General features: G+C 45.9%; 3 protein-coding genes across 12 annotated transcripts in view; 1 reads left to right on the top strand and 2 right to left on the bottom strand.

Moving 5' to 3' along the window:
* Positions 1 to 1751: 1751 nt before the first annotated feature.
* Positions 1752 to 9965, top strand: Ndg (Nidogen). Of its 2 annotated transcripts, none has more exons than NM_206074.2 (12): positions 1752 to 2365; positions 4262 to 4741; positions 4837 to 5598; positions 5705 to 6328; positions 6589 to 6859; positions 6923 to 7068; positions 7129 to 7538; positions 7732 to 7889; positions 8434 to 8688; positions 8745 to 8919; positions 8982 to 9266; positions 9330 to 9965. In NM_206074.2, the coding sequence occupies exons 1-12, from the start codon at positions 2135 to 2137 to the stop codon at positions 9583 to 9585; spliced, it is 4053 nt and encodes a 1350-aa protein (NP_995796.2). In that variant the 5' UTR covers positions 1752 to 2134; the 3' UTR covers positions 9586 to 9965. The 2 variants fall into 2 exon arrangements, with proteins under 2 accessions (NP_995796.2, NP_610575.1); NM_136731.2 differs by having other exon boundaries at positions 9330 to 9761.
* CG34222 (uncharacterized protein) lies at positions 7705 to 8361 on the bottom strand. Its single transcript, NM_001103787.1, has 2 exons — positions 8307 to 8361; positions 7705 to 8233 (listed from the first exon to the last, which is right to left on the bottom strand). Exon 2 carries the CDS (start codon positions 8229 to 8231, stop codon positions 7926 to 7928), a length of 306 nt encoding a protein of 101 aa, NP_001097257.1. The 5' UTR covers positions 8232 to 8233; positions 8307 to 8361; the 3' UTR covers positions 7705 to 7925.
* Positions 9966 to 10055: 90 nt separating the features above from the next.
* SLO2 (slowpoke 2) overlaps positions 10056 to 23762 on the bottom strand; it is a 94802-nt gene continuing 81095 nt past the window's right edge. For 5 of the 9 annotated variants that reach the window (NM_001201972.3, NM_001273932.1, NM_001273935.1 and 2 more), the window contains exons 13-28: positions 23125 to 23274; positions 22757 to 23022; positions 19917 to 20228; positions 19535 to 19685; positions 18562 to 19116; positions 17830 to 17935; positions 17548 to 17763; positions 17331 to 17494; positions 17163 to 17274; positions 16905 to 17090; positions 16644 to 16850; positions 14223 to 14399; positions 13550 to 13755; positions 13051 to 13408; positions 11991 to 12179; positions 10765 to 11929 (exon numbers count right to left, since the gene is read on the bottom strand). In NM_001201972.3, coding sequence (NP_001188901.1) covers positions 11642 to 11929; positions 11991 to 12179; positions 13051 to 13408; positions 13550 to 13755; positions 14223 to 14399; positions 16644 to 16850; positions 16905 to 17090; positions 17163 to 17274; positions 17331 to 17494; positions 17548 to 17763; positions 17830 to 17935; positions 18562 to 19116; positions 19535 to 19685; positions 19917 to 20228; positions 22757 to 23022; positions 23125 to 23274 — 3643 coding nt within the window. In that variant the 3' untranslated portion in view covers positions 10765 to 11641. Of the gene's footprint in view, positions 11930 to 11990; positions 12180 to 13050; positions 13409 to 13549; positions 13756 to 14222; positions 14400 to 16643; positions 16851 to 16904; positions 17091 to 17162; positions 17275 to 17330; positions 17495 to 17547; positions 17764 to 17829; positions 17936 to 18561; positions 19117 to 19534; positions 19686 to 19916; positions 20229 to 21493; positions 21806 to 22756; positions 23023 to 23124; positions 23275 to 23762 lie in introns of all 9 variants that reach the window. The other 4 variants (NM_001103789.3, NM_001273934.1, NM_001273933.1 and 1 more) reach the window with 4 other exon arrangements.

The raw sequence follows: 23762 nt of genomic DNA on the forward strand, positions 1-23762 counted from the left end.
TACGTTTTTAATTATTCCACCCGAAAATGGCCCAACAGTCTGGCCGGGTGCAGCGTCATCGTGACCGTCGACGTCGTCATCGTTACGCTCCAGTTCCTGGAACGCACTGCAGATGAAAAGGCGCAGGCATCCATCACCGATCAAGCGGCGCAATATCCAAATATAGCAAAAAATTACCCGGGCCCTGGGCCACGCACTTTCCATTGGTCTTCTGGTCGGGCGAAGATGACTGGTATGATGTCTAGCAAATGCATGCGGAAGCATTCCCGATCCCAATTCCATTCCCACACCCATTCCGCTGCATTCAGCTGCAACTAATTAACCGAGAAATACATCATAAATAGTCCAACTGACGGACCCCCATCCCCCGTCATTGGTTCCAGTTGTATCTTGGGTTCCAGCTCCTCCTGCTCCTACTCCTCCACCTCCTCCTCGCCCGCACCCGATCCTCATCAGTCAGGGAGCAGACGTTGCGTCGCTGCCTCAGAAGTTTACCATTTGTTTATTTTCGACTCGCACACACACCCCGCCAAGGAATGGGAGTGCTCTGGATTAGTGATGTTAGATCTTAAGAACTAGCTTTTTATTTAAATGTTAACATTTTAATATTGATTCCGAATGAATGTAATGTAAAAATGAAATGAGTCTTAATATTATTTAGAAAGGTTGCTAGCACCAATTTATTCCTTACCTTTTCATTTTTACATTATTTAAAATTAAGACGAATTGCTTGAGCCAAAACTAAATTAACAAATAACTATGCACGATTTTAATTCATATGCCAGGTTTCACTGAGTTTAAAACCATTTTAAAGAAAAAACTCTAACTCAGCTGTTTTGGCGCCACTGCTCAAATGTCTTGGAGTGCGCATCACCCTCTGAGGATTGGGTGTGGATATGCGTGTGGACTCGGTGTGACTGTTGAGAAGGTATCCATACGCTTCGCCCTTTCCACGCGCCGCTTCACGGTGGCATGCGCTGCGGGAATTTTGGGGGGCAAGAGCAATCAAGCGGCACGTGCCCGCTTCAAGTTCAGTTCCCTGGAATTGGGACTCCCGAAACTATCTAGTAGCACCAATGTGTTACGGAAGCCCGGCCCAGAAGTCTCCCTTGGGAGAACTAATTTCTATATCCACGGTGACCATATGGTTATATGTTTTATAATATATCGTCCGGAGAATCTGTAAATCTCACTAAACACTACCTTTTTAGAACACGAAATACGTGGTAAGACCAAAGACACTAGAATTCTAGGGTCTTTGGTAAGACTAAGTTAACAAAAGTAAGACTAACATCTATGAAGTCGTTCAATAGTTGGTATGCTATGGGCGTTATATTTTAAACCTTTACTCTTACATATGATGGAGTCTATTAAAATGATAAAATGCTGATTCTGAATATCACCAAATAAATGAGCAATCCCATACTGACAATATTCCGTTGTTAACTGATTATTTTATTTGGCCATAATTACGTACTCCTTCAAAGCGAGAGCCCATGCCAACGACGACTGTTGATGGTAAACATCAATAAAGAATTGTCATAATCGAACAGCATCTGGTTTGGAGTGCAGCCAGTGTGTGGATCCTATTCGGTATGGTATCTGGGGCCTCCAGAGAAACTCTCGCTTTCCGCCACTCACCCACACACACGTGCACAAACTAAACGGCACTCCGGCCAGCAGCTCACACAGATACTCGATGGTAACGGACGGATGAGCACCGAGTCGAGGAGAATCCACCGCGGAGACGACGGCCAATCAGTCGAGAATCTGTTGGCAAACCGTGCAGTTCGTTCGGGTTTCCTTGCTCGCGTGCTTAGGAAGCAGAAACCAAAAGTAAAGCAGAAAGCAGAAGCAAAAGCAGAGGAGCTGGGCCGCCACTTGGAGCGACAGTTCCAAAATTCTGTCAAACTATACACACGCCATAAACCTCTATATATACTCGACGAATAGATAGTGCCACAATTTATTTATAAATCGCCTATATTTTTGGATCAAACTTGAGTGCCTTAGGAATTCGGTTTTGTGTCTAGTGTGAAAATGCCAGTGGCGAAATTGTGAAATCCCCGCGTGTCAAAGTCAAAGAAGTAGAGAGATACACAAGTCAGGAAGGACCCATCCATATCCCGCCACAATGCCGACCTTCGGCAGTAAGTTGCTCGCCTGCCTGCTGCTCAGCTCGGTGATCCTGGTCAGCGGACAGTTCGAGCACTATCTGGACAGCCTGCGCGCCTCGGAATTGTACGAGTTCGAGGATGGCTCCCTGGGCAGCATACACCTCTTGCCCAAGGGCGACAGCGAAACGATCGTGCTGCAACTGGAGCAGCCCATTCACTTCTACGGGGAGCAGTACGAGCAGCTCTATGTGAGTACCCCTAGCACGCATACCCCCCTCAGTAGATGCAGAATTATGTGAGACTACAAAGTATCTCAAATATTGTGCACTGAATGAATTTTTGCAGCGTGCAGGGTGACGAGGTGATAAGCACGCGTTGATAAGGGGCAATCTATATGCAAACACAACGCGGTTCAATAGTTTCTAGACTACCATGCATCTATTTCTGGGGGAGCCTGCTTTGTTGTGGTGCCCGCGTATTTATAGGCGACATTAATTTTCGGCAAAACATGACAGGTCGCACATCGATTTCCACACACGCACCCCACTCGCACCGTGTCCCAATAATCCTCAAGTGCCACACATCCGCAGCTACAATCCGCAGGCACTTGAGGGTGGTCCAAGACCAAAAACCGAAAACCAAACCCATTGATGTCGCTTTGCCGCCTTGGCCAAGTGCCAGATGCCAGAGCTCCGGGCATCCGAGTGTCTGAGTGGTTTCGGCACTTGGCAGCCAAAGTTATGAGTTCTCCGAATTGAGAGCCTACTGCGAGTGTCGCCTATTTTTGAACGCGCTTTTTTATCTGCTCTGCATTTTGTTAGTTAATTAACTAAATTTATGTGTCTGACGTAGAGAAATAGCACGCGGCACAGAATCAGAACGGCCAAAACGAGCTTTATGGCCATAGAAATCCATAAATTTCGTTGAAAATTCCTTGGCGGAATGCTTGAAATGATCGGAGGAGCCAGTAGCTTGTAGCCAGCCAGCTCCAAAGCGCTTGGGTCGGATTGGTGTCGAAGTCATTACGAAAGGGTATAAATAAACTCGTCAATAGTCCGTCAGTCAGTCGGCAAAATCGTGAGAACAATGCCAGCCTAGATTCCTTTAAGCGAAAAGAATTCAAAATAATGTTGATATAAAAAAATATTGAAAAGATCATTCGAGGATATGAATTTGCATTTCATTACAAATGACATTTGAGGGGAATAATAATCTATTTTATGTTTCGTCGTGTTTATGTTTCATGATATCATTTGTTTCCTAATCTGGACTTGTCGTTTTGTTTGCAAATGCAACACCCACTTTAAGCAAAATAGAAACAATTTTAACAACAATTTAAACATTTTGAATACTTTGCACAATTGAGGTGTGAAATAGAGGCTAAGCAGGAGTGAAGTATTTGATGTTTGCTTACCCAACCTCAATTTAGCACCCATTGTGGCATGTTGGATATCCATGTGGAGTTGGGCATCCATACAAATCACCAGGCAAGCTGCCGGAATTTCCAGACATCCGTGTTTCCCCGTCGCGATGAACGGAATCCGTGGAGCCACCAGAGTGACATGATTTATGCAACGGCCTGTCGGCAACCACAAGAAAGGCATTTCGGAAACACCTGTGCTCCCATTCCGGGTTGTTTATTCAGATTGCCTGTTGCATCGATGGAGTTGCAGCTAATTTTAGGCGGATCGTTAGGCGGATGTCGGCCGAGGACTCAATTAGGAGGCACTGCAGCAGATCACTTAATATGCATCTCGGGCCACATCCTTTCGTCAGATCATTTGCCGCCTCCTTAATGGCTTGTTGTTGTTTTGTTTCCGCCAGGCGAATGGCCATTAGGAGTTAAGTGGCCCGTTAGCACTTCACGGGGCGCACTGATTGCCACGCCATATGGAGGCCAAGTATTTCCACTTCAAACGATCCCAAGTGGAACTTCCTTATTCCCATACACTTAACAAAATGATCCTGATATCTTTCAAATGAAATAAGCAAAACATTTTCAATAACACCTTGAGTACACCAATTGAGTATCGCCTTCGAAACATTTATAAATACCATTTTGGACGAAGACAATTGATCTTTTAAATGTAACTCCCGAATATTCCTTATTTGTGTTACTTATAGTTCTTTCATGTATTCTCTAGATCAACACCAATGGCATCCTCACCTTCAACTCCGAGTTTCCCGAGTACCTGAACCAGCCCTTTCCGCTGGAATATGCTTCGATAGCGGCCTTCTACTCGAACGTGGACACCTCGTTCAGTGATGAGGGCACCTCGATCTCCCTGTTCGAGTCCAAGGAACAAAGTATTCTCGACAGGGCCTCCAGTTTGGTGCGTTACGCCTTTAGCAGCCAGTCTGAATTCGAGGCTCGTCAGGTGATCGTGGCCACGTGGCGCAATGTGGGCTACTTTGACTCCAAGACGGACCGTCTGAACACCTTCCAGGTGGCACTGATTGCCAACGAGCAGAGCACGTTTGTGCAATTCATCTATCCGGATGGCGGTCTTAACTGGTTGCAGGGCGAAACAGCTGGACTTGGTCTCCCCGACATTCGTGCCCAGGCGGGTTTCGTGGCTGAAGATGGACGCTTCTACACCTTGAACGGTTCCGGATCGGAGAATGTAAGTGTAGTATATATATTATAATTAGGTAGCACTAATTATATTCTATGTGACTATGTTTCCTATGTATTTATGTATCCATTTCCACTCTGTAGGCCCGTTTCCTGAGCGAAAGCACCAACCTGGGTGTTCCCGGAGTCTGGCTGTTCGAAGTGGCTCCCATTGAGAACGAGCAGAACGTGAGGTCTCCCGACAATGCCGAGTCCCTCACAGAGTCCCCCGCTTTGGCTCTGAGTTGCCAGGCCCACGCCCATCAGTGCCACGAGAAGGCCGAGTGCCACGACAAAGCCGAAGGATATTGCTGTGTCTGCGGATCTGGATTCTATGGCAATGGAAAGTCCTGCCTGGCTAATGATCAACCTATCCGAGTGACAGGAACACTGACCGGAGAGCTAAACAAGCAGCCAGTCAGCGAGGAAGCCAAGCTGCAGTCGTATGTGGTGACTAGCGAAGGCCGCACCTATACCACCATCAATCCCCTGACTCCCGAACTGGGCGCCCAGCTCCGACTGGTCCTCCCACTGCTGACCACCGTGCCCTGGCTGTTCGCCAAGTCGGTGGGTGGTGTCGCCAATGGATACCAACTAACCGGCGGTGTCTACACCCATGTATCTCGATTGCAATTCGATTCTGGGGAGAATCTTCATGTGAATCAGACCTTCGAGGGCCTCAACTACTGGGACCAGCTATCCGTGAAGATCGAGATCTATGGTGAGGTTCCGGCGGTGGCAGCGGATGCAGTCCTAATCCTACCCGACTACGTGGAGGAGTACACTTTCGAAAGACCTGGAGAACTGAAATCTGTCCAGGTGCTCAATATAAATATTACCGAGGAGCAGCGTGTGTTGGGACTTCAGGTAAGACCAAGTCCTTACTTTCAACGTTCATTTGTTGTGTCCAATAAATAATAACTAAGTAATATGTTAAAATGATATCTAAATGTTAATTTCATGTTTTCTGCAGGTGGAGCAAAGGATTTTGTATCGCAGCTGCCTGCGCGATGACGAGGCAGATCCCAGTGCCACCAAGGTGCTGCAGAAGATCTCCAAGGTGGCACTCGACTATGTGGAGCGTGACCAGGCTCTGCGCATTGGCGCCATGAGCAAGGTGGGCGTGACCCCCGAATCGAATGCCTGCAACGATGGTACCGCCGATTGCGTAGAGAACTCCGTCTGCGTTCCTTACGAGGACACCTACCGGTGCGACTGTTACCACGGTTTCGCTGCCCAGCTGGACGAGCGTGGAGTGGAGGTCTGCCTGGACATAGACGAGTGCGCGACGGGCTCCCACGTTTGCGACGAGAATGCCGTTTGCGACAACACGGAGGGCGGATTCAACTGCTACTGTACCGAGGGATTCGAGGGCAACGGCTACCGTTGTCTGTCCAACAGCACCGCTGACAACATTGAATACCCGCCAGCAGTCGAGGGACAAGCTGAACCCACCTCCGAACCAAGCCCCAATCCCAGCCCGTATCCCGATCAGGGACAGGACCAGGAGCGGGAAAGGGAAGATGATCAGTATCCCCAACCAAATCCATATCCATATCCTGAGGAGCAGATACCCCAACACCCCGACGAGTGCTACGTGAGTAAACTGAAAGCTTGATTGCATTTCATATTTTTCCCAATATTGAAAGTAGAGAAGAGAGACGAATAATCCCTAAATTATCATATTTTGACTTCGAATGAAATAAACTATAATTTTTATCATATTGTACAATAATATACCAAAAATCAATATTCTATGGTTTTTAAGATCGAAATGAGCGCTTAGAAGTATGCAACATTTATGGTAAATGTGAAGTGAGCATCTTTTCATTATGTGTATTATCATATCGTATTCAGCGCTGCTCGAAGGACGCTGACTGTTACCAGGGCCGTTGCACGTGTCACGAAGGCTTCGACGGCGATGGCTACACCTGCACCAATATTTGCGGACATGGCGAAGTTTGGGAGAACGGACGTTGCGAGCCCCTGTTGCTCGAGAGGCATGATGTGGATCCGCTTTGCGATGCTCTAGGGGAATGCCGATGCCCCTATGGATACGAACTGAGCGAGGATAGCCAGCGCTGCACCTACGTGCAAGAATTCGATGGAGAAAGGAATGCCGATCTGAGTGAGATACTGTCAAGATAGGTGGAAGGCGTCGGGATTACTTACCTATCATTGTACCTTGTAGTTCCCTGCGATGTGGATGAAAACTGTCACATCAACGCCACCTGCAATTGGTATGGCCAGGAGCTTCGCCACATTTGCACCTGCCAGCCAGGATTCAGAGGCGATGGATACAACTGCGACCCAATCAGCGACGACTCCTGTGCAATTGTAAGTGATTATAGCCCCATATATGATATACCCATGACAGCATCGTTGAAACCCCTTCAGAGACCCGATATCTGTGACGTTCATGCCGACTGCGTCTATGAGGAGCATTTGGGCAAGTCGGAGTGCCAGTGCCAGGCGGGCTACACAGGCAACGGCTTCAATTGCCAGTTGGCCGCCGAGTGCCAGTCCGCAGAGCATTGTGGTGAGAACGCCTTCTGCGACGACGGCGTCTGCCGCTGCCAAGCGGACTTCGAGCGTGACGTCAGTGACCGCTGTGTTCCGGCGGGACGTTGCGGCAGCGTCTTCTGCGGCTCAAATGCCATTTGCAAGTGGGACTCGGCGGAGGGCGTCCAGTACTGCGACTGCCTCGACGGATATCAGGGAGACGCTCTTACAGGATGCACCAGCAAGCCTCTGTCCTGCCACGTCCTTAACAACTGCGGCATCCACGCCACCTGCGAACCCACCGAGTAAGTGCCTCATAATGGAATAATTTTATGATTAACACATCTTTGCAATATATATGCAATATGCAAGATCGATTTTTGATAGTGTTTTATGATCTGATAGGATTATGTTATAAATTATCATTTGGCCATTGATTAATCTGCTGACCCAATAAAACGAAGAGATATTAATACATTTCTGCTGATATATTTATAGGGATCCGGCCAATTACGAGTGCCAGTGCATCGCTGGTTTCAAGGGAGATGGATACGTGTGCATCGAGGAGCAGAACTGTCTGAACAACCCGACCTTGTGCGACATGAATGCTCAGTGCCGTTCGACCAATTCCGGGCTCGTCTGCGTCTGCAATCAGGGTGAGTTTGAGAAGATTCGAGGATAGCCCACCGGTTTCACTGCGGGCGGTTGGTTCGCTCCTCAAGGCCACCCCTCTTCTGTTCACACGGGGCGCAGGAATTGAAGAAGCAGAATCCGAAAATGGACAAAGCCAGAACCACATTGAAATAGCCGTTATTGCGGTCCCAGGTCAGCGGATGCATAAAGAATTCGCGCATGGACTGAAAGTGCGTTGGGCGCTTGTTAGCCTCGTCGGCTATGCTGGGCTTAAAGTTTTGTTGGTTGAAGGATCGGCATTTCTGTCTAAGTCCTCCGGCGGATAAACGGCACAGCCTTGTCAGCACCTTCTGGGTATGACGCATCCCTTGACAGAGTAACAAAATTAATTGGTGTATATATAATGATTCGGTTTATATAAGCCAGAAAAGGAAACTTACCGTTTAATTGATCAGCAAGCTGAAAATTTGGAAAAGAGAGAACGAAAGTAGAAAAGACTTTTGCAGCTAGGAGCACTATGATCCCCCTATATACTTTTGTAACTAATACACTTTTTTTTAATTTCAGGCTTCTTTGGCAATGGATCCTTGTGCCAGGAGCGTCAGCATCAGGACTCTGACTTCCTGATTGTCAGCCAGGGTGTGATGATCGCTCGCGTTCCGCTAAACGGACGTAATGTCCGTCCCATTTCGGTGGCCCAGATGGCCATTGGTCTGGACAAGGATTGCGTGGAGGGCCGCGTCTACTGGGGCGATATTTCGACCAAGAAGATCGTGAGCACCAAATATGACGGCACTGATCTGCGACCCTTTATCACCACTGGTAGGATACAATAATTGTTGGCCGAAAGCAAATGCCTAACCCAATATTCTCCTCAGATATTGAATCTCCCGAGGGTATTGCCATTGATGTCATCTCGCGCCGCCTTTACTGGGCTGACTCAGCAAAGGATACCATTGAGGTGGCCAGCCTGGACGACCCTTCCTTGCGGGCAGTGATCATCAACAAGCAGCTCGTCAATCCCCGTGGCATTGCCGTGGATCCCTACAGGGAGTAAGTGTCGTCCTGGTTTCAACACCATTTGCATACTGTCTTCTAACGGTATGATTTACCAGGAAACTGTTCTGGTCGGACTGGGACCGCGAATCACCCAAGATCGAGATGTCTAACCTGGACGGAACTGGTCGAGAACTTCTGCTGGGCAAGGATGATGTCACTCTGCCAAACTCCCTGGTGGTGCTTGAGAATTCCGGAGAGGTGTGCTACGCGGATGCGGGAACCAAGAAGGTGGAGTGCATCGAACCGCAAAACCGCCAAATCCGCACCATCTCCAACGAACTGTCTTATCCCTTCGGCATTACCTTCACGCACGATCAGTTCTACTGGACGGACTGGACCACGTGAGTTCTTCGCATTTCTTTGGTTCAGAAATAGATAGATACTAATAGGAATATTTTATGTAGGAAAAAAGTAGAGATCGTTGACAGCTTGGGTGCACGGCAGACGCCCATTCAGCCGCCCTTCTTTGGCAGCCACAAAATGTACGGCATGACCGTGGTGGAGCAGCACTGCCCGCAATACCAGAGTCCCTGCCAGATCAGCAACGGCGGATGCACGGACTCCCGGCTCTGCCTGGTCAACCGACAGGCTCCGTCCGGAAAGAGCTGCAAGTGCACCAGCGCCTCCACAGGATGCACCGTGCTGGCGCCTGGCTACTAAGTCTATTTTAAATGCAAACTGAAATTATTTTTCGATACGTATACAATCATACAAAAAAGCAAGTTAACCAAAGCGCGGAAGGATATTGAAGTAAACTAAACTAAATTAACTTAACTAACTAGGAGTGCCTGTGTGCCATTTCAAAGAAGAATAATTAATAAAGAGAAAAAAGCTAGAAATTTAGCCAGAATTTAAGTGCTTGGGAGAAGCGTTTTTTAGATCCAATGTTCAACAAATAATTCAATAGTTAATTCAAGAAAATCATTATATAACCGCCTTTACTTCCCTGAGCTAAAGGCACAATCTTACATAAATTACGAATTTTTTATAAGACCGAATACAAGTTCAGCTTTGTCGACAAATAAATGGAACTAAAAAACAAAATTATTTCTTCGAAGACCCCATATCACGATTTAAAATCTTAAGATGATTAAAACTGTATAACAAATTGGAAGCACCGTAATCAAAAAGGCTCATATTTATTTCCAACTATATTTTGAGTTTATTGTGAGTTCTGCTCGGCATGCCTTAAAGAGCAAGGCGCCGATAAATATTACAGCAAGTTTATACCCTAGTCCGCACTAATCGTATCTCTAATGCCGCAGCCAATGCCAATTGCGGCTCAGTTAACTACTTTTGTACATTGAGACATCGATTTGATCTATGTGGCCTATGTGGTTGCAGATGTACAGATTCATTTTAGTAATATACGGAACTATATATGTCTATATAAATAGGTTTCTGGGGTGCTAGGCATAAGCTAAACTAGGTAATCCCTCGAGACACTGGAATGCATTTCATCGTCATCGTTGACTAAAATTTACTTATAAAACTGACGTAAGTGCTTTAACTAACATTTTTGTGAGTGTGAATGTTTGTGTGGTATGTGGCATGTGGCATGTGGTTGAGTAGGTACATAGTTTGCTTTAATTAATTTCTAAAGAGCCTATAGCTGGGACCGAATTGAGTTACACTTTGCTACAGGGTTGTGTTAGATGCGAACGCTGGTTCACATAGCTCATTGAATTTGGTACAGTTTCCGATACTTGATCCTTGGTTCGAACTAGCCTTAAATAGTTAACTCTAAATTCTATATCTAAATTCTGTTGTCTTTCGAATTAAGTTTTGTTCATAAAGTTCTAGTAGTTTGTTTTTCCTTTTTTTTTTTAAGTTTTAATGCATGTTTGGTTCTTACTCACATAGTTTATATACAAATTCTTTGATTTATTTTACTATATGTATACATATTTCTGTTGGTTTTGTAAAGCATTAGAGTATACCAAAGCCCGTTCCAATTTATGTTATGAAAACCGTTTCACTTTCTGGTTTGTTTTTCTCCTCCTTTTCTCCTATAATTACGTAAAACACTCCTAGTAGTTTTACAAAATGTGAATCTGAATGTGTGTATAGTACAAGACATTGATAGCACCTTCATATATGTATCTATATGGGGTTATACGTGGGTCAGAGGAAGATCCTCCCGAAGGAAGGGGAAGCTAAACCGAGCTGAAGCCCAACTAAGTGGTCATACCTAAGGTATATACATGGTTTTTGCGTTTAAGCCCGATCTATTTGATAGTTTGCTACACCTGGCTTAGAACTAGGCATTCGATATATACAGTTATACAGTTTTCTCAATCATCTTCTATATCCAATCCCCTATCCAATAGTTTAACTACATTTGTTGTTCCCAAAACACAATTTGCCGCGGCTTCCTTTGTGCAAAGCCGACATGTTCATAGCTTACAACTAATTTGCAAAACATGCAATATACAATATAAGCCTACTTCCTAGCGATAAACTGATAAGCACGCGCCACTTCCTACTGATCTATTAAACGTAGGAGACTAATCTAATGGGACTCGAAGTGACTTAACCGGGAACGCACACCACAGACAGCCTTTGGGGTGGGTGGGTTTATTTGGTTGGGTTCCTAATACTTTCGCTCTGCCTAGAACTTATCTCTACGGGTGTGTCTGTGTGTGCTGGCCGTATTCTATATCCACTTGTTTTTCGACATGGAGGAGCGGAGTCGGCGCCCCCACATCAGGTTGTATCATACGATCGTTCCCTGCAAATGCTGTGGCGATGACACCTGAGATGACTGCTGTCCCAGCGAGTCCTGTGCTTGCAGTGATCCACTGGCGCCCGATGAGGTACTTGGTCCGGGTCCCAGGTCAGCGGTATTGATTGCCAGTGAGGAGCCACCACCCAGCATGCCGCCGGTGGAGGAACCCGCTCCAGATGGGTTAATGCCACCTCCACCGCCACCGCCTAACATACATGGCACACCTAACATGGGTGTGGGCTCCTCGGGCGGCGTCACCTGCAAGGAGATCTGGTTCTGATGGAGAGAAGAAGATGTTAGCCTTATGGTTGATAATACAGATCACTATAACACCCACCTCCATACCGATGCTACCGTTTAGGGATATCTTAATGGGATTACTATGGTTCGTTGCCTGCATGAGGGTAGTGAAGTGACTTATGCCGATCTCTTCCAGCGACGACTTTCTCCGGCCGTGGCTGACGCCCACGCTGGGAAGGCCCTGTCGCAGGGACGAGGATCGACGCAGCAGTATATCGTTGTCGATCTGCAATGGGAGCAAGCACGGGGAATATCCACCAAGTTTGGCGATCGTTAGTGGTGTTAGTAAGCCCAAGATAGATGTACTTCGATACCAACGAAACTCAATTACGTTTACACATACAAATTGGCAATTGTTGCAGTAACAGTTACAGTCACTCAAAGAACTAAACGAACACATAAAGAAGAAACAACACATGAACTTCAACTCGTAATGCGGCTCGATGGTGGGGCTAATTTGATTTTAACTTGGACACTTAAATGAAACGTGTCTAATATTTCATGAGTTTTCCTTGTTTTAGTGATTATTCTCTGGGTGCGGACTATGACTACGGTTTGCTGTTGTAGTTGATTGTTGAAGTTGTTTTGCGGTTGCTGCTGTAGATTGTTGCAGTTGCAGTTGCTGCCGTGCTTGTTTGGAGGGGTGATCTGCGGCTTAATTTTGTGTTCCCATAATTTTGATGCTAAGTGTGAGAGTGCAAATGCTGTCCCACAAATGGGACAAGCAACAAAGTGAACACATTCGTTTGTCATAGCCAATTGGTTAAGAAATCAACAATAAAATCAAGCTTTTACTAAAGTGTACTGAAACTTTAGAGATTTTAGTATTGAGTTTATGCTGCGATCAGAAAATTTCAAAATTTGGGATAAACTCAATCGAGGACTATTAATGTGGTCTTATATATATATATATATAGATCATTAATAATCGCAGCATAAAGGTAATTTAATTTTGTGGTCCTGGTGTTTCTAAACATAAATGTTAAAATGTAACAAACAAACGTGGAAACGTGAATCGAATTAAACGAACAAACATAGAGAAGGAAATCGGTGGTGTGTGTTTGATGTGTGTGGGTGTAATAGGAATAATAGCCAACCCGCAATGAGTTACTCCGTCCTCGCTGATTGCCAACCACCGTCGGACTGTCGGGTAGAGAAAGAGAATTCGATTTAATTTGCTGCATCGGGGGACTACAGCGCTGCGAGGATGATCCATACCCGGCCAAGGTCTGAACGCTCTGCATTTGCATGGGGTTCAATCCGGCAATGCCGGATCCTCGACGCGATCCAGCCCCGACGGCGGTGTTGGCCATGTTCATGTTCATCTGCGGCATCTGAGGGCCGCATGTGGCACCCAGGTTGATGTTCGAGCAGAACGAGATGTTCGACTTGCGGCGCGAGTTGTGTCGCTCGAATGTCTTTTGGGCAGAGAACGGCGACGGCCTCACCAAGTATCTAATGGAAAGTTTACAAAATAAAACAAATTTAGAAGAGCATTTTCAATGGGGTCTACGACTAGAAGTTTTATACTCATGGCGCCTTATCAACAGTTAACGGTATAAACTAATTTCAAAAAAAAAGTATTCTATAACTCACATGAGATCGCCTTCCTCCAGTTTGAGATCACAGCTCGGGTTGATTATCACATAGGACAGGTGGTTGCGTTTCTCGCTCACATCGTCGTAGTCGATCGTGGGTAGATTCAGAGACTCCATCCGACTTCGCACGAGATTCGCGATCTCCGCCCGCTCGATCTGCTGAGCGTGGTTATCCCTCGCCTCGTCGGCCAGATTGATGGAGTACTAAAAGATTGAAGTACTTGCTAAGCAAACTATCTTAAGGTAAACCATTTACAGGATGTTACAGGCCAGTTGGGGTTCCCACTTGCAATAAGTGATTTGAATTTTATCGAAAGTGTAATACACTACACGAACCAAACCATGTCCAATATGGGACTTTAAGAGAAAACCCAAAGAGGCCCGTTTACGAATGTGCTAGCTGATCCTGAGTGTGTGTTATTGTTGTGCGAAAATGTAGACGAGACCGATGGGCAGCATCGTCCCTTGCTGGTTTAGTTTGTTTTAGTTGTAGTGAATCATGCTACCATACAAAGAACATCATGCTGCAGAAGCCGGAATGAAATCAAGACGGACCTACCTGAAACCAAACTTAAATGCCACCCCTTAACACCCCACCCTTTACCCGACGGGATACAGTTGATTGATTGAAATCGAAAATGGAGTATGCTGTTGAGTAGGGCGCTACTTACGGATGATCCCTTGCGCTCCGAGCAACCGCCCAGGCAGTTGACCGACCGCTGTCGTTGCGGCTGAGGCCGGAAGCTGCTGGCGCCACCTGTTGCCGACCCAGGCGGACGATAGGTGACCCCGCGCAGCATTTCCGTCGAGTCCTTCGTCGAGTCGGGCGTGCCGGTCTCCTCGTCGTACTGAGGCATGCCCATGATTAGTTTGGTGTATGCAAATTCGAGTTCAATGAGTTCGGTTAAACACAAAATGATTTACATATTTAATTGGTTTTTAATTGAAATGGCAAATTGCTTTCACTGCTCTCAGTGTACGAGTATGCATGTGTGTGTGTGTGAGAGAGTATCAGTGTGTGGTATGGTGACTGAGTTGTGGCCTTAGCAAAATGGTTAACATTTAGGTTGTTTAGGCATGCCGTGGGAAGGAAACACGCAAAAGTTTGTTTCCCCCTTCCGCTAACGGTTGAATTCAAAAATTTTAAGAACTGAAAACACGCGATTTATTGATTTAAAAAGCCAGAAAGCAAAAAGTTTCTCAATCAAAATTAATAAAAACTCTATGGAAAAGGTGCTGGGCAAGCTATTGGCGGTTGTTTCTCAACTGGGAAATAGAGAAAACAAAGTTTCTACCATTGGGACGACATTTCACCTACATTGGGAGGTTTTTCAAGTCTAATTAAATTAAGTTTTTTTTCGTCCTTGCCAATTAACCCAAAATTGTTTGCCCATCCCCCATGCGGTTGGCTCTTATTGATTTTTAAATCAAGCGAGCATTTTTAATGAGCAATCAGCGTGCGCATCTGGGCAGGGTCAAAAACTTTGAGTAATTGGGGAGTTGTTCGTTCAATGCCAGAAAATGGGTTAGAAAGAGTCACAACTGCAAGGCCTGGCACAATAAGCAAATGCAATCAGCTAATTAAAAGGCGGCATGCACACAGCAACGGAAACAAAATCGGAAGGAAAACAAAACTGAAACTGAAGTCAAATTAAAGCCGGAAAAGCCAAGCATGCAGCAGCCAATAGGTCACGCAAAAATGACCAACAGGATGGGATTGGAGGTACCACTACCCACTCCCAGGAACAATAACTACGACTAGACTACACACAGTTACACACACAACGAATTGGTGGCCAGACTAAAGGGGCAGGCATATGAGGATGTATGAAGTGTGGCTGGTGTTTCGGTATTTCATTGGTATTTTGTTTGTTTTCGTTTTCATTTTCATTTTCATTTTCGCTTTTGTTTATTTGCTTTTCGCTTTGGGGAACTCACTGCGTGCGTGTGCGTCAGGTCCAATACAAACGCAAATCAATTGTTCAATTGGTACAGCGGGGCGTATGTGTAATTTGTATGAGTAATTTCATTGACCTGATCTAATATGCTCACAGAATGCTGGCTAATGGTTCGTCTGTCTGATCTGTTTTCCTATCGAATGATGAATGCTGTGACGGCAAAACTTAATCCAAAAACGAAACGGGCGATTTGGGTATGAGCGAATAATTTACGGCCTGATTTGCAGCAAGGTCAGAGCTACGGGAAAAGTGAACAAAATAAGGAGGGCAATCTAAACGGAAACTGCAATGGGAGTGGGAGTCGTAATCGGAATCAGAATCAGTATCAGCACGCTATGCTTTGGTATGTAGGAGTTTACTTTAAAGGGAGCGAGTCGTTGCTAATAGCGTCAATCAAGCTTATAATATATATATTTTAAGGATAAATCTATATCTTTACCATCTTGGCCGTTTACGATTACAAATTGAAAGGATTATATATATTTGGATATATATATATTTATATAGAGAGAGAGAGAACGAGAGCGAGAGAGGGAAACAGGTATATGTATGCACTTAACATTATTCGAGGTAAATATGCAAACTTCTTATGATGAACAGACTTGAGACTCAATGCAGTTAGTAGTAAAGCGTAAGCGTGTGATTTATAACACAAACCCAAAAGTAAATCAACTGAGTAATAGTGAAACTAAAAACCGAATCGAACCGAACACAATCAAAAGAACTTCGATTAGGCCTCGTCGTCACCTGGGGAACTCAATTAGTTAATTTGCAACTGAAGTTAAAAAGTTATCGTTTTCTATTTAATTTGCTTTTCGCTGTGTTTCGGTGTGTGTACCTAATCGCAGCTCGAGATGCGAACAAGTGAGCAAAGACAAGTAAAAGGCTATAGTTAGAGTAGAGCTAGGAAGATAGAGTTAGACATAGAGAAACAGAGAGAGATATAGTCAGGCTAAGTGTGGACTGGTGAGTGAGTGGAGTGAGCGTGTTAGTTGGGTTAGAAACAAATGTCTCTCGAGTGTCACAGCAGAGCCGTCCCCGTTTTCTTTAGTTGGGATCGGATGCGCGGTCTAGAAGTTTGATCTTGGGATCTGATCTTGAGATTTGCTATTGTTTGTTTTGCCTTGGACTCACCGATGGACGCAAGCGCACACAATGCCTGCTGAAGGCCGAGAAAGGTCCCCATCTCTCGACCGGCGAGTTACTCACATGAGACGTGTCCGCATTCGAGGTGTCCTGCGTGCGGTAAATGCCAATGGGTATTTCGCAGGTGGTGGAGCACAGCTTCTGGTACAGCCGACCATAGGTGCGTATCCACATGTCGTCCTTGGTGATGCGCATCTACGGATGATAAAGTTATGACAAATCGCCTTTCATCACCAGATTGGCACTAACCGAGGTCAAGAACCCACTGCCCGGCGCCTGGTCAATGCCAAGCAGCAACCGCACAAAGGTAATCACATAGTCCTTCACGAAGGCCTGGTACAGCAGGGTGTCCAACATGGAGGCACTGAACACGGCTCCTGCGGCAAAGGGCAGACGGAACATATAGGAGATATGCGACCCGCGCTCCTTCTCGCGCTGCAATTAAGTGAGCGGCAAATTAACCAAATGTCAACTGAAAGGGGGGCGTGGGGCCAAAGCGCTACCGACCTTCTCCATTTTGCTCAGATGGAGGGCATACTTGTCGTGGGCCCGGAACTGCATGAATCTCATGTTGGAGCTCTGCGACAGCTCGGTAATGCTCTTGATGCTGGGAAAGAATCTACAAAGACGCAGAATGGTGTCCAAGCTTTTTTAGTTAAGTTAACTATCACTTACTTGAACATATTCTGCACGGCCACTATGGTGTTGCAGTCTGAGAGGGAGTCCTCCTCGGCCGAATTGGAGAGCTCCTTGTTGACCACCACCACACTTTCTGCCAATGTGATGCCAGCCCTCAGCAGATCGTCCAGGCAGTCGATCGATCCCAGCATCCAGTAGACCTGCGACCAAGAAGAATCAGAATGCACCAAAAATTTAGAATTTAACAGCCTACCAAAGGAAAATAAGACAACGCATCTAGGAAGGCCACATCTGGCCTTCTCTCCAGAAGCAGGATGATGGGATTCAGCGAGGTCTTCGATCGGAAGTGAGCTCTCAGCGGGATGATGAAGTTGTATATGCCATTGGAGGCGTAATCCGCAGCCAGGATAATCGTCTTGTTCTGCCACTGGTACTCCTTTGCGTTTCGATAGCTGCAGTGCTCGCAGACCTGCGAAAGAGATTGGTTTTCCTCCAAATGAAATTGTACGGCCCAAGGACTGTCATAGCTACCCACCTGAGCCAACTGCAAACAGCAGAGTGGCTTCTTCTCTTTGAGCAAATAGCAGAGCGTGGGACTAACGCCAATGAAGGGTGACACAGGTGGAAACCCCTTGACGATGCTGGAATGGCAGACGATTCTGGGTTAGACGTGAGCTCCCCGTGGATAAGGCGATGGGCGACAGGTTTTTAAGGTGAGTGGTGAGATGTGCGGGTGGGAAAACGAGCAGGTTGTGCTGGGACTCAAACGATTTAGCTACAAGTTGGGAAATTGTGTCGGGTAGGTAAGGGAAATGCAAACTACGAGCAGATCCAAAGCATTCACTACGAATTAACAGAATGGTGAAACTTAAACTTTAACTGTGATTCCCGAGACCCTGCAGTTGTGCTCCTCCTACGAACACTGCCGATGGAGGCGAAACTTTGGAGCTTTCAGGAAGCCCTATGGAATGAATACACAATTGCAGACGAAAAATAAAACAAAGCCAAGGAGCAAGCAGAAGCAAATGCTGATTAGATGCTGATGCACCACGGCACCGAGAGCCACGACAAACAGCACAGAATCTCGAGTTGTTCCTCCTTAGTTGGTCCAAGGTAAACGGCGTCGTCATTAAAAGATGTCCTGCGGCAGGCAAACAAAAGCAACAACAACGAACGAACAGCAACAACGAGACAAGAACTCTTCAACAAATGGCGTGTGTCCGCAGAATGTCCTTCCTCCCATCCCCCCGCCATCAGTCAGACTTACCAGGAGTAGTCGTAGACCCAAACCGGACGCACCGGTCGACGTGTCTCTACGGAACTGCTCGACGTGAATGCCGTTGCCCCACTTCCTGCTGCCATTGCTGTTGTCGCTGCCACCGCCGGCGTGGTTGTTGTTGTGGCAGTGGAGCAACTGCAGGAGGAACATCGCTGCAACTGACGCCTTCTGGCCGCCAGTCTGGCCAGAGTTCCTCCACCCAGACCCACACCCATGGCCATGCCCATTCCCATTCCGGGCACCGAGCGGCACTCACTATCGCAGCTGTAGCTCTTTTTCATGACGCGCCTGCGCAACTGCGGTAGATACTCCTCGGATGGCATGGCAGCGGAATCGGCATTAGTTCCGGACTCGCCTGCAGAATCACTTGGATATGCAGGAGCAGGAGCAGGAGCAGGAGCAGCAGCAACAGCAACAGCAACAGCAGCAGCGGAAGCGGAAGCAGTGGCACTGCAGAAGCTGCAACCGCGCTGATACGAATCCTCCGAGGAGCTCATGATGAGCGAATAGGTGCGCGATTGTGGAAAGTGCCCGCCCAAGCAGCTGAGGCGAAGTTTTCGATTGTCGTTTAGTTTGATGTGTTCAAAGAACGGTGGTTACAATTAAGGAATAGGGCGGGTGTCTAGTGCTTAAATACAACATATACAATTTACATTCAGTCGGATCTCGCAGTCTCGCAACGATCCACTTCTTTTGTACAATAAAGTATACTTCGATCGTTTCGGATTGCTGAGATCTGACTAGCATGGTCTATGTACACAGATTTATGTCAGAGGTTAGTTTCTCGTGGAAAACAGAGTAGCTAAGAAATATAGTTAGTGATACACATACGTAGTACAATATGTTTGGGGGTCTAGATCTATATTGATAGAGACACTACACTGGGAAAGGTGGATACGGTGCCTCGGAATAGTGACAAAAAGGGGTGTGTAGAGGGTTTGATTAGAGGGGAGATACTTACGCAATCTTCTCGGATGGCGAACGCCAGGGCATCTCGTCGTCGATCTCATCATCACTCTCGTCCCCCTCTTCACCATCGTCGTTGCCGGCGATGCTGAATGAGGAGGAGGTGAACATGTCGGGCACGGGTAGGATCGAGGGACGTCTACTACCTGAAAATGGGAGTGATGTAGTTTTTCGAAATAGATACGTAAAAACCTATATTTCAATGACGTTAAGGGTTCTTTCTGGAGCAACTAAGAAATTCGACTTTTCAATTAAAATGTCTTGCTGTTATAACAAAGGAATCGTACTAATAGTTACCGTGCCTGCAAACACAAGGGATAATTCAAATAGATCTTATGCCAAGTAGTTGTAAGACTGGACTTCCTCTTTAAACTTACCCCTCCGCTGGTTGAGCACATCTGGGCTGAGCAGGTTGGGATTGTTGGCAAAGGGCACATCCAGGTGATTGCCCGTGGTGGTCAGTGTGGCTGGGGTGATACTGAGCGAGGTGCCCATGCTGTGGGCACTGCCCAAGCCGAGGCCGCCTCCACCACATCCACCCGATCCGCCCGCCATGCTGGGGGATCCCATCGTCTGGGGCGGTGGCGGCAGAGTCGTTGTGGTTATCGTTGCCGCCGTCTGGGTCACCGTCGTGTCCTTGAGGTTCTGCCTAGAGTCCGAGATTATCACAGCCGTCGGATTTTCGCTAGCTAAATTGGGGCAAAGCGGAAAGTGCAATTAGTCCCGGTCAACATGACGATCAGTATCCATTCTAATTACAACTACTTTGGCGCTTGCTATACAGGATAAAAATGTCCACTAATTTCAGCTGAGCGACAAAAATGTGACAGAGAAAAGGGCAAAAAGGCAAATGGAGCGGGTTTATCGGGGGGAGATTCTACAAGACAAACCTGGGAAAACAACTCGTTAAAAGTCCTCGACAAGCTTGCACTGGCCGGGAAACTTTCGGCAAAGTGATTAAGGTGCAACTTGGCCAAAATGTTGTCTTTCCCCTTCTGCCAACAGTTTTTGGTTACTTAATTACAGGGGCGGCTGTGGGAAAGGGGTGAGCTACGATGACGGGTCTAATTTGAACGCACAATAAGCTAGACTATTTCTATGCAGCTAATTTACACGAATTGTTTGCGTGAGGTGTACATATTATTTACAGCCAGTTCTACACATCCAAAGCTCATGCTCACACACACAAATAACATTGGCAAACAGAACGAAGTGCAAAGACAGGCGGAAGAAGAAAATGACGGGCGGAAGTTGAAAAAGTGATGTTTGAGCAAAGACAACTACGAAACGTGAAGAAGAAGCCATGTAAAAAATGAAGCAAACAACAGAAATAGTTTTGCATAGTGGCAAAAGGAGAAAAGAGGAAAAAGTGCGAGGCCAGCGTGGGTGTGGTCATTAGGGTGGACCTTTATTTAAAATTCTATATTACGACTCTCGGTCTCTCAACAAATAATATTAACAAATACCGCGTGTAAATTACAGTCAAGCTTGAATATTCGATATATACTCAAGTATAAGTTAAACACGATTTCTTTTGCAGTGCATCTGGCACCTTTTAATGGTCCACCCTAGTGTTCATGTATGGGTTTTTTATTTGACTGGTGTTTGTGGGAGGAAGGAATGCAGAAATGGGCTTGGATGGCGCCGGATGTGTGCTTTGACATGGGTAGCGGAGAATGTAACATGGGATGGGGTTTAAAGGCAGCTCAAGCTCCAAAATCGAGACAGCAAGAGAAAAACTGCGAAAGATATATGTAGCTTGGATGTGGGGACGTTGAATCGGTTTTCGGTGAGTGATAGAGTTAGGCAAAAAACGTGAACGAAATATTTGTGATTTGCTTCATTTTTTTTGGTAGTATCTTTTCTTTTGGATTCCAAAGATGCGGGTTTTTTCTTGACTTGCGGGCTTTTTTACTTTCGTTTGGGATTTCGGTAGTTCTGGTGTCACACTCACGCACAAATAGTGATGCAAACTCGCCACTGTCAGGTGTTTGCATTGGCGGATGCGGTTGCGGATACGATTGCGGATACGGATACGGTTGCAAGTGGGTGGTGCCGGTGGTGCCACCACCACTATCGTAACTGGGACTGTGGGGCACACGCACACAAACAGACGGCACTGGTGGTGGTGCGGCTGCGGCGGTTGAGGTTGCATTTATTGTTGCTGTTGTTGTTGATGCTGATAGTAATGTTGATGATGTGAAGGTGGTGCTAATTGTTGTTGTTGTTGCTTGTACTGTTGTTGTTATTGTTGTTGTTGGGTTGGCTGTTGTCATAGTCGATGATGTAGTTTATTGTTATTGTTGTACTTAGACATTCATACATAACATAAAAGGATAAAACTAGGGTTTATGTGGTCTACATAATGGAAACTCTGCACTAGTTTCCCCCAGCCCCTCTTCCGCTTTTCCAAGTCGATCAAGCTTACATTGATGATTCTTGAATCATCTTAAATTTGATCGAAAACGGAAACGGAAATTGGGCCTAAACTCTTTTCTAATGGTATATCAGTTTGAGTGGCGAGTTATTGTTAATCCAGAATTGTGATTGAGTGTGTGTGTGTTGGTCTTAAGACACAATCTATCCTAAAAATATAAAATCCTATTGGGTCGTATATGAAACTAAGTTTAATGTAAAGGACATTGCCTCTAGGACCTAAAAGCGTGTTCTGTTTCAGTTCTGAAAAGTTGCATTGGTTTTCATACATATTTCGTAAAGGAAAATTAAGCGCTTAAGTAACTTCCTCGTGGGAATAAGTTAATTAACAAAATGGAACCCATACAAAATGATTAAGGTGGAAAGTTTCACAAACTTAAAAAAGAGAAAACGAATTCGGGCAAGGCGAATATTATGATTAACGTTAATGTGAGGCAGCCTCGCTCACAAACACACACTTAAAGCGTTTTCTTTTCATTCAGACAAACCAAACAAACTGAAAAGTCGAGGATAACGACAATGAAAACTTTTAACTCAGCCTCAGAAATAAGGATTATTGGATAAATATAAGAAGAGGGAAGAAAAAGAGAGAGGTAGAGCAAGAACTGGTTGCTAAATAAGGAAGCTCACAATTTATATATATGATATTTATGTTTTTATGTAAATGGATATACATAGTAGTTTGTTCATTCACTCGCTTGAATTTTAAATGATTGAGACTCAAACACACACACACACACACACACTCACACAATTGGGTCTAAAGAAAGGGTCTACCCACCAGTTGCAGCAGTGTGGTGGTGGGAGGCGGATGAGGAGGCACCGCCTCCGCCCCCTGTCCCGCTCCCCTCCTTGGCAGCTGCCGTGGGGTCCGATGTTTGATTTTGATTAACGACAAATGCGGAATTCTCTTCCTTGGTGATGCTCATGTAATAGCACGTGTCATCCTTTTTCATAATGTGCCTGGGTCCGGGATTCAATAGAATGGTTTCCTCGTAGAATTCCGGCAGCTCCGCCGGTCGCACGCCCACCAGGGCCACTCCATATCTGCGGAAGTGGAATTGTATGGAATTTTCATGGTTTAACATGAATTCCGCCTGTGAATGGGGATTTCGGGGATCCCCAAACCGATGGCGTCCGAGTACTCACTTGCGATGCGAATGGAAGCTGGCGTAGGTGAAGCTCTTGCCCTCGTACTCGCCAAAGAATCGACTGTCGCCCAGGACGATGTGGTAGATCTCGTTTCCGGAACACTTGCCGTACAGACGGTGCCATTCCTCCGGACTCTGCTGGCCCTCCCTGCGGATTGTTCGAAACACATATGTACACTTGTAGGGATGTATCTTGGTGTAGGCTTATGTGAAACGCATGAGTCATGGCTCAGTTGGTGCCCCAATTAGCATTTGCTGACATCTGATTAACCCGCCGTTTCATGCCACGCGACCACAGCTCACGGAAACTAAAACTGAAAGCCGCATTTAATTGGAGGTCCCGCAAACCGCCTTCACCTCAACTCGCCACCTGCGCTCTGCTAATTTTCACACTTGCCGATGGCGAGTAAGGTTTTTGGTTTTTCTTTGGCGTGTCACAAAGCGCTTTTAATTAAAACTGGAATTTTAAATTGAATTTTGTGTCATGTAAGTGCGGAAGATAAAATGTATTTTTTAAATGTATTTTCCAGCTATTCAACGTTGATCTGTAAAGCTTAATTAACATGTCTGCTGGCTAAGTAAGAATAGCGAACTCTTGATACTCTCTATATAACTTATTTATATTTAAGAGATATA

Source organism: Drosophila melanogaster, chromosome 2R (assembly GCF_000001215.4).
Source record: "Drosophila melanogaster chromosome 2R".
Lineage (NCBI taxonomy): Eukaryota > Metazoa > Arthropoda > Insecta > Diptera > Drosophilidae > Drosophila > Drosophila melanogaster.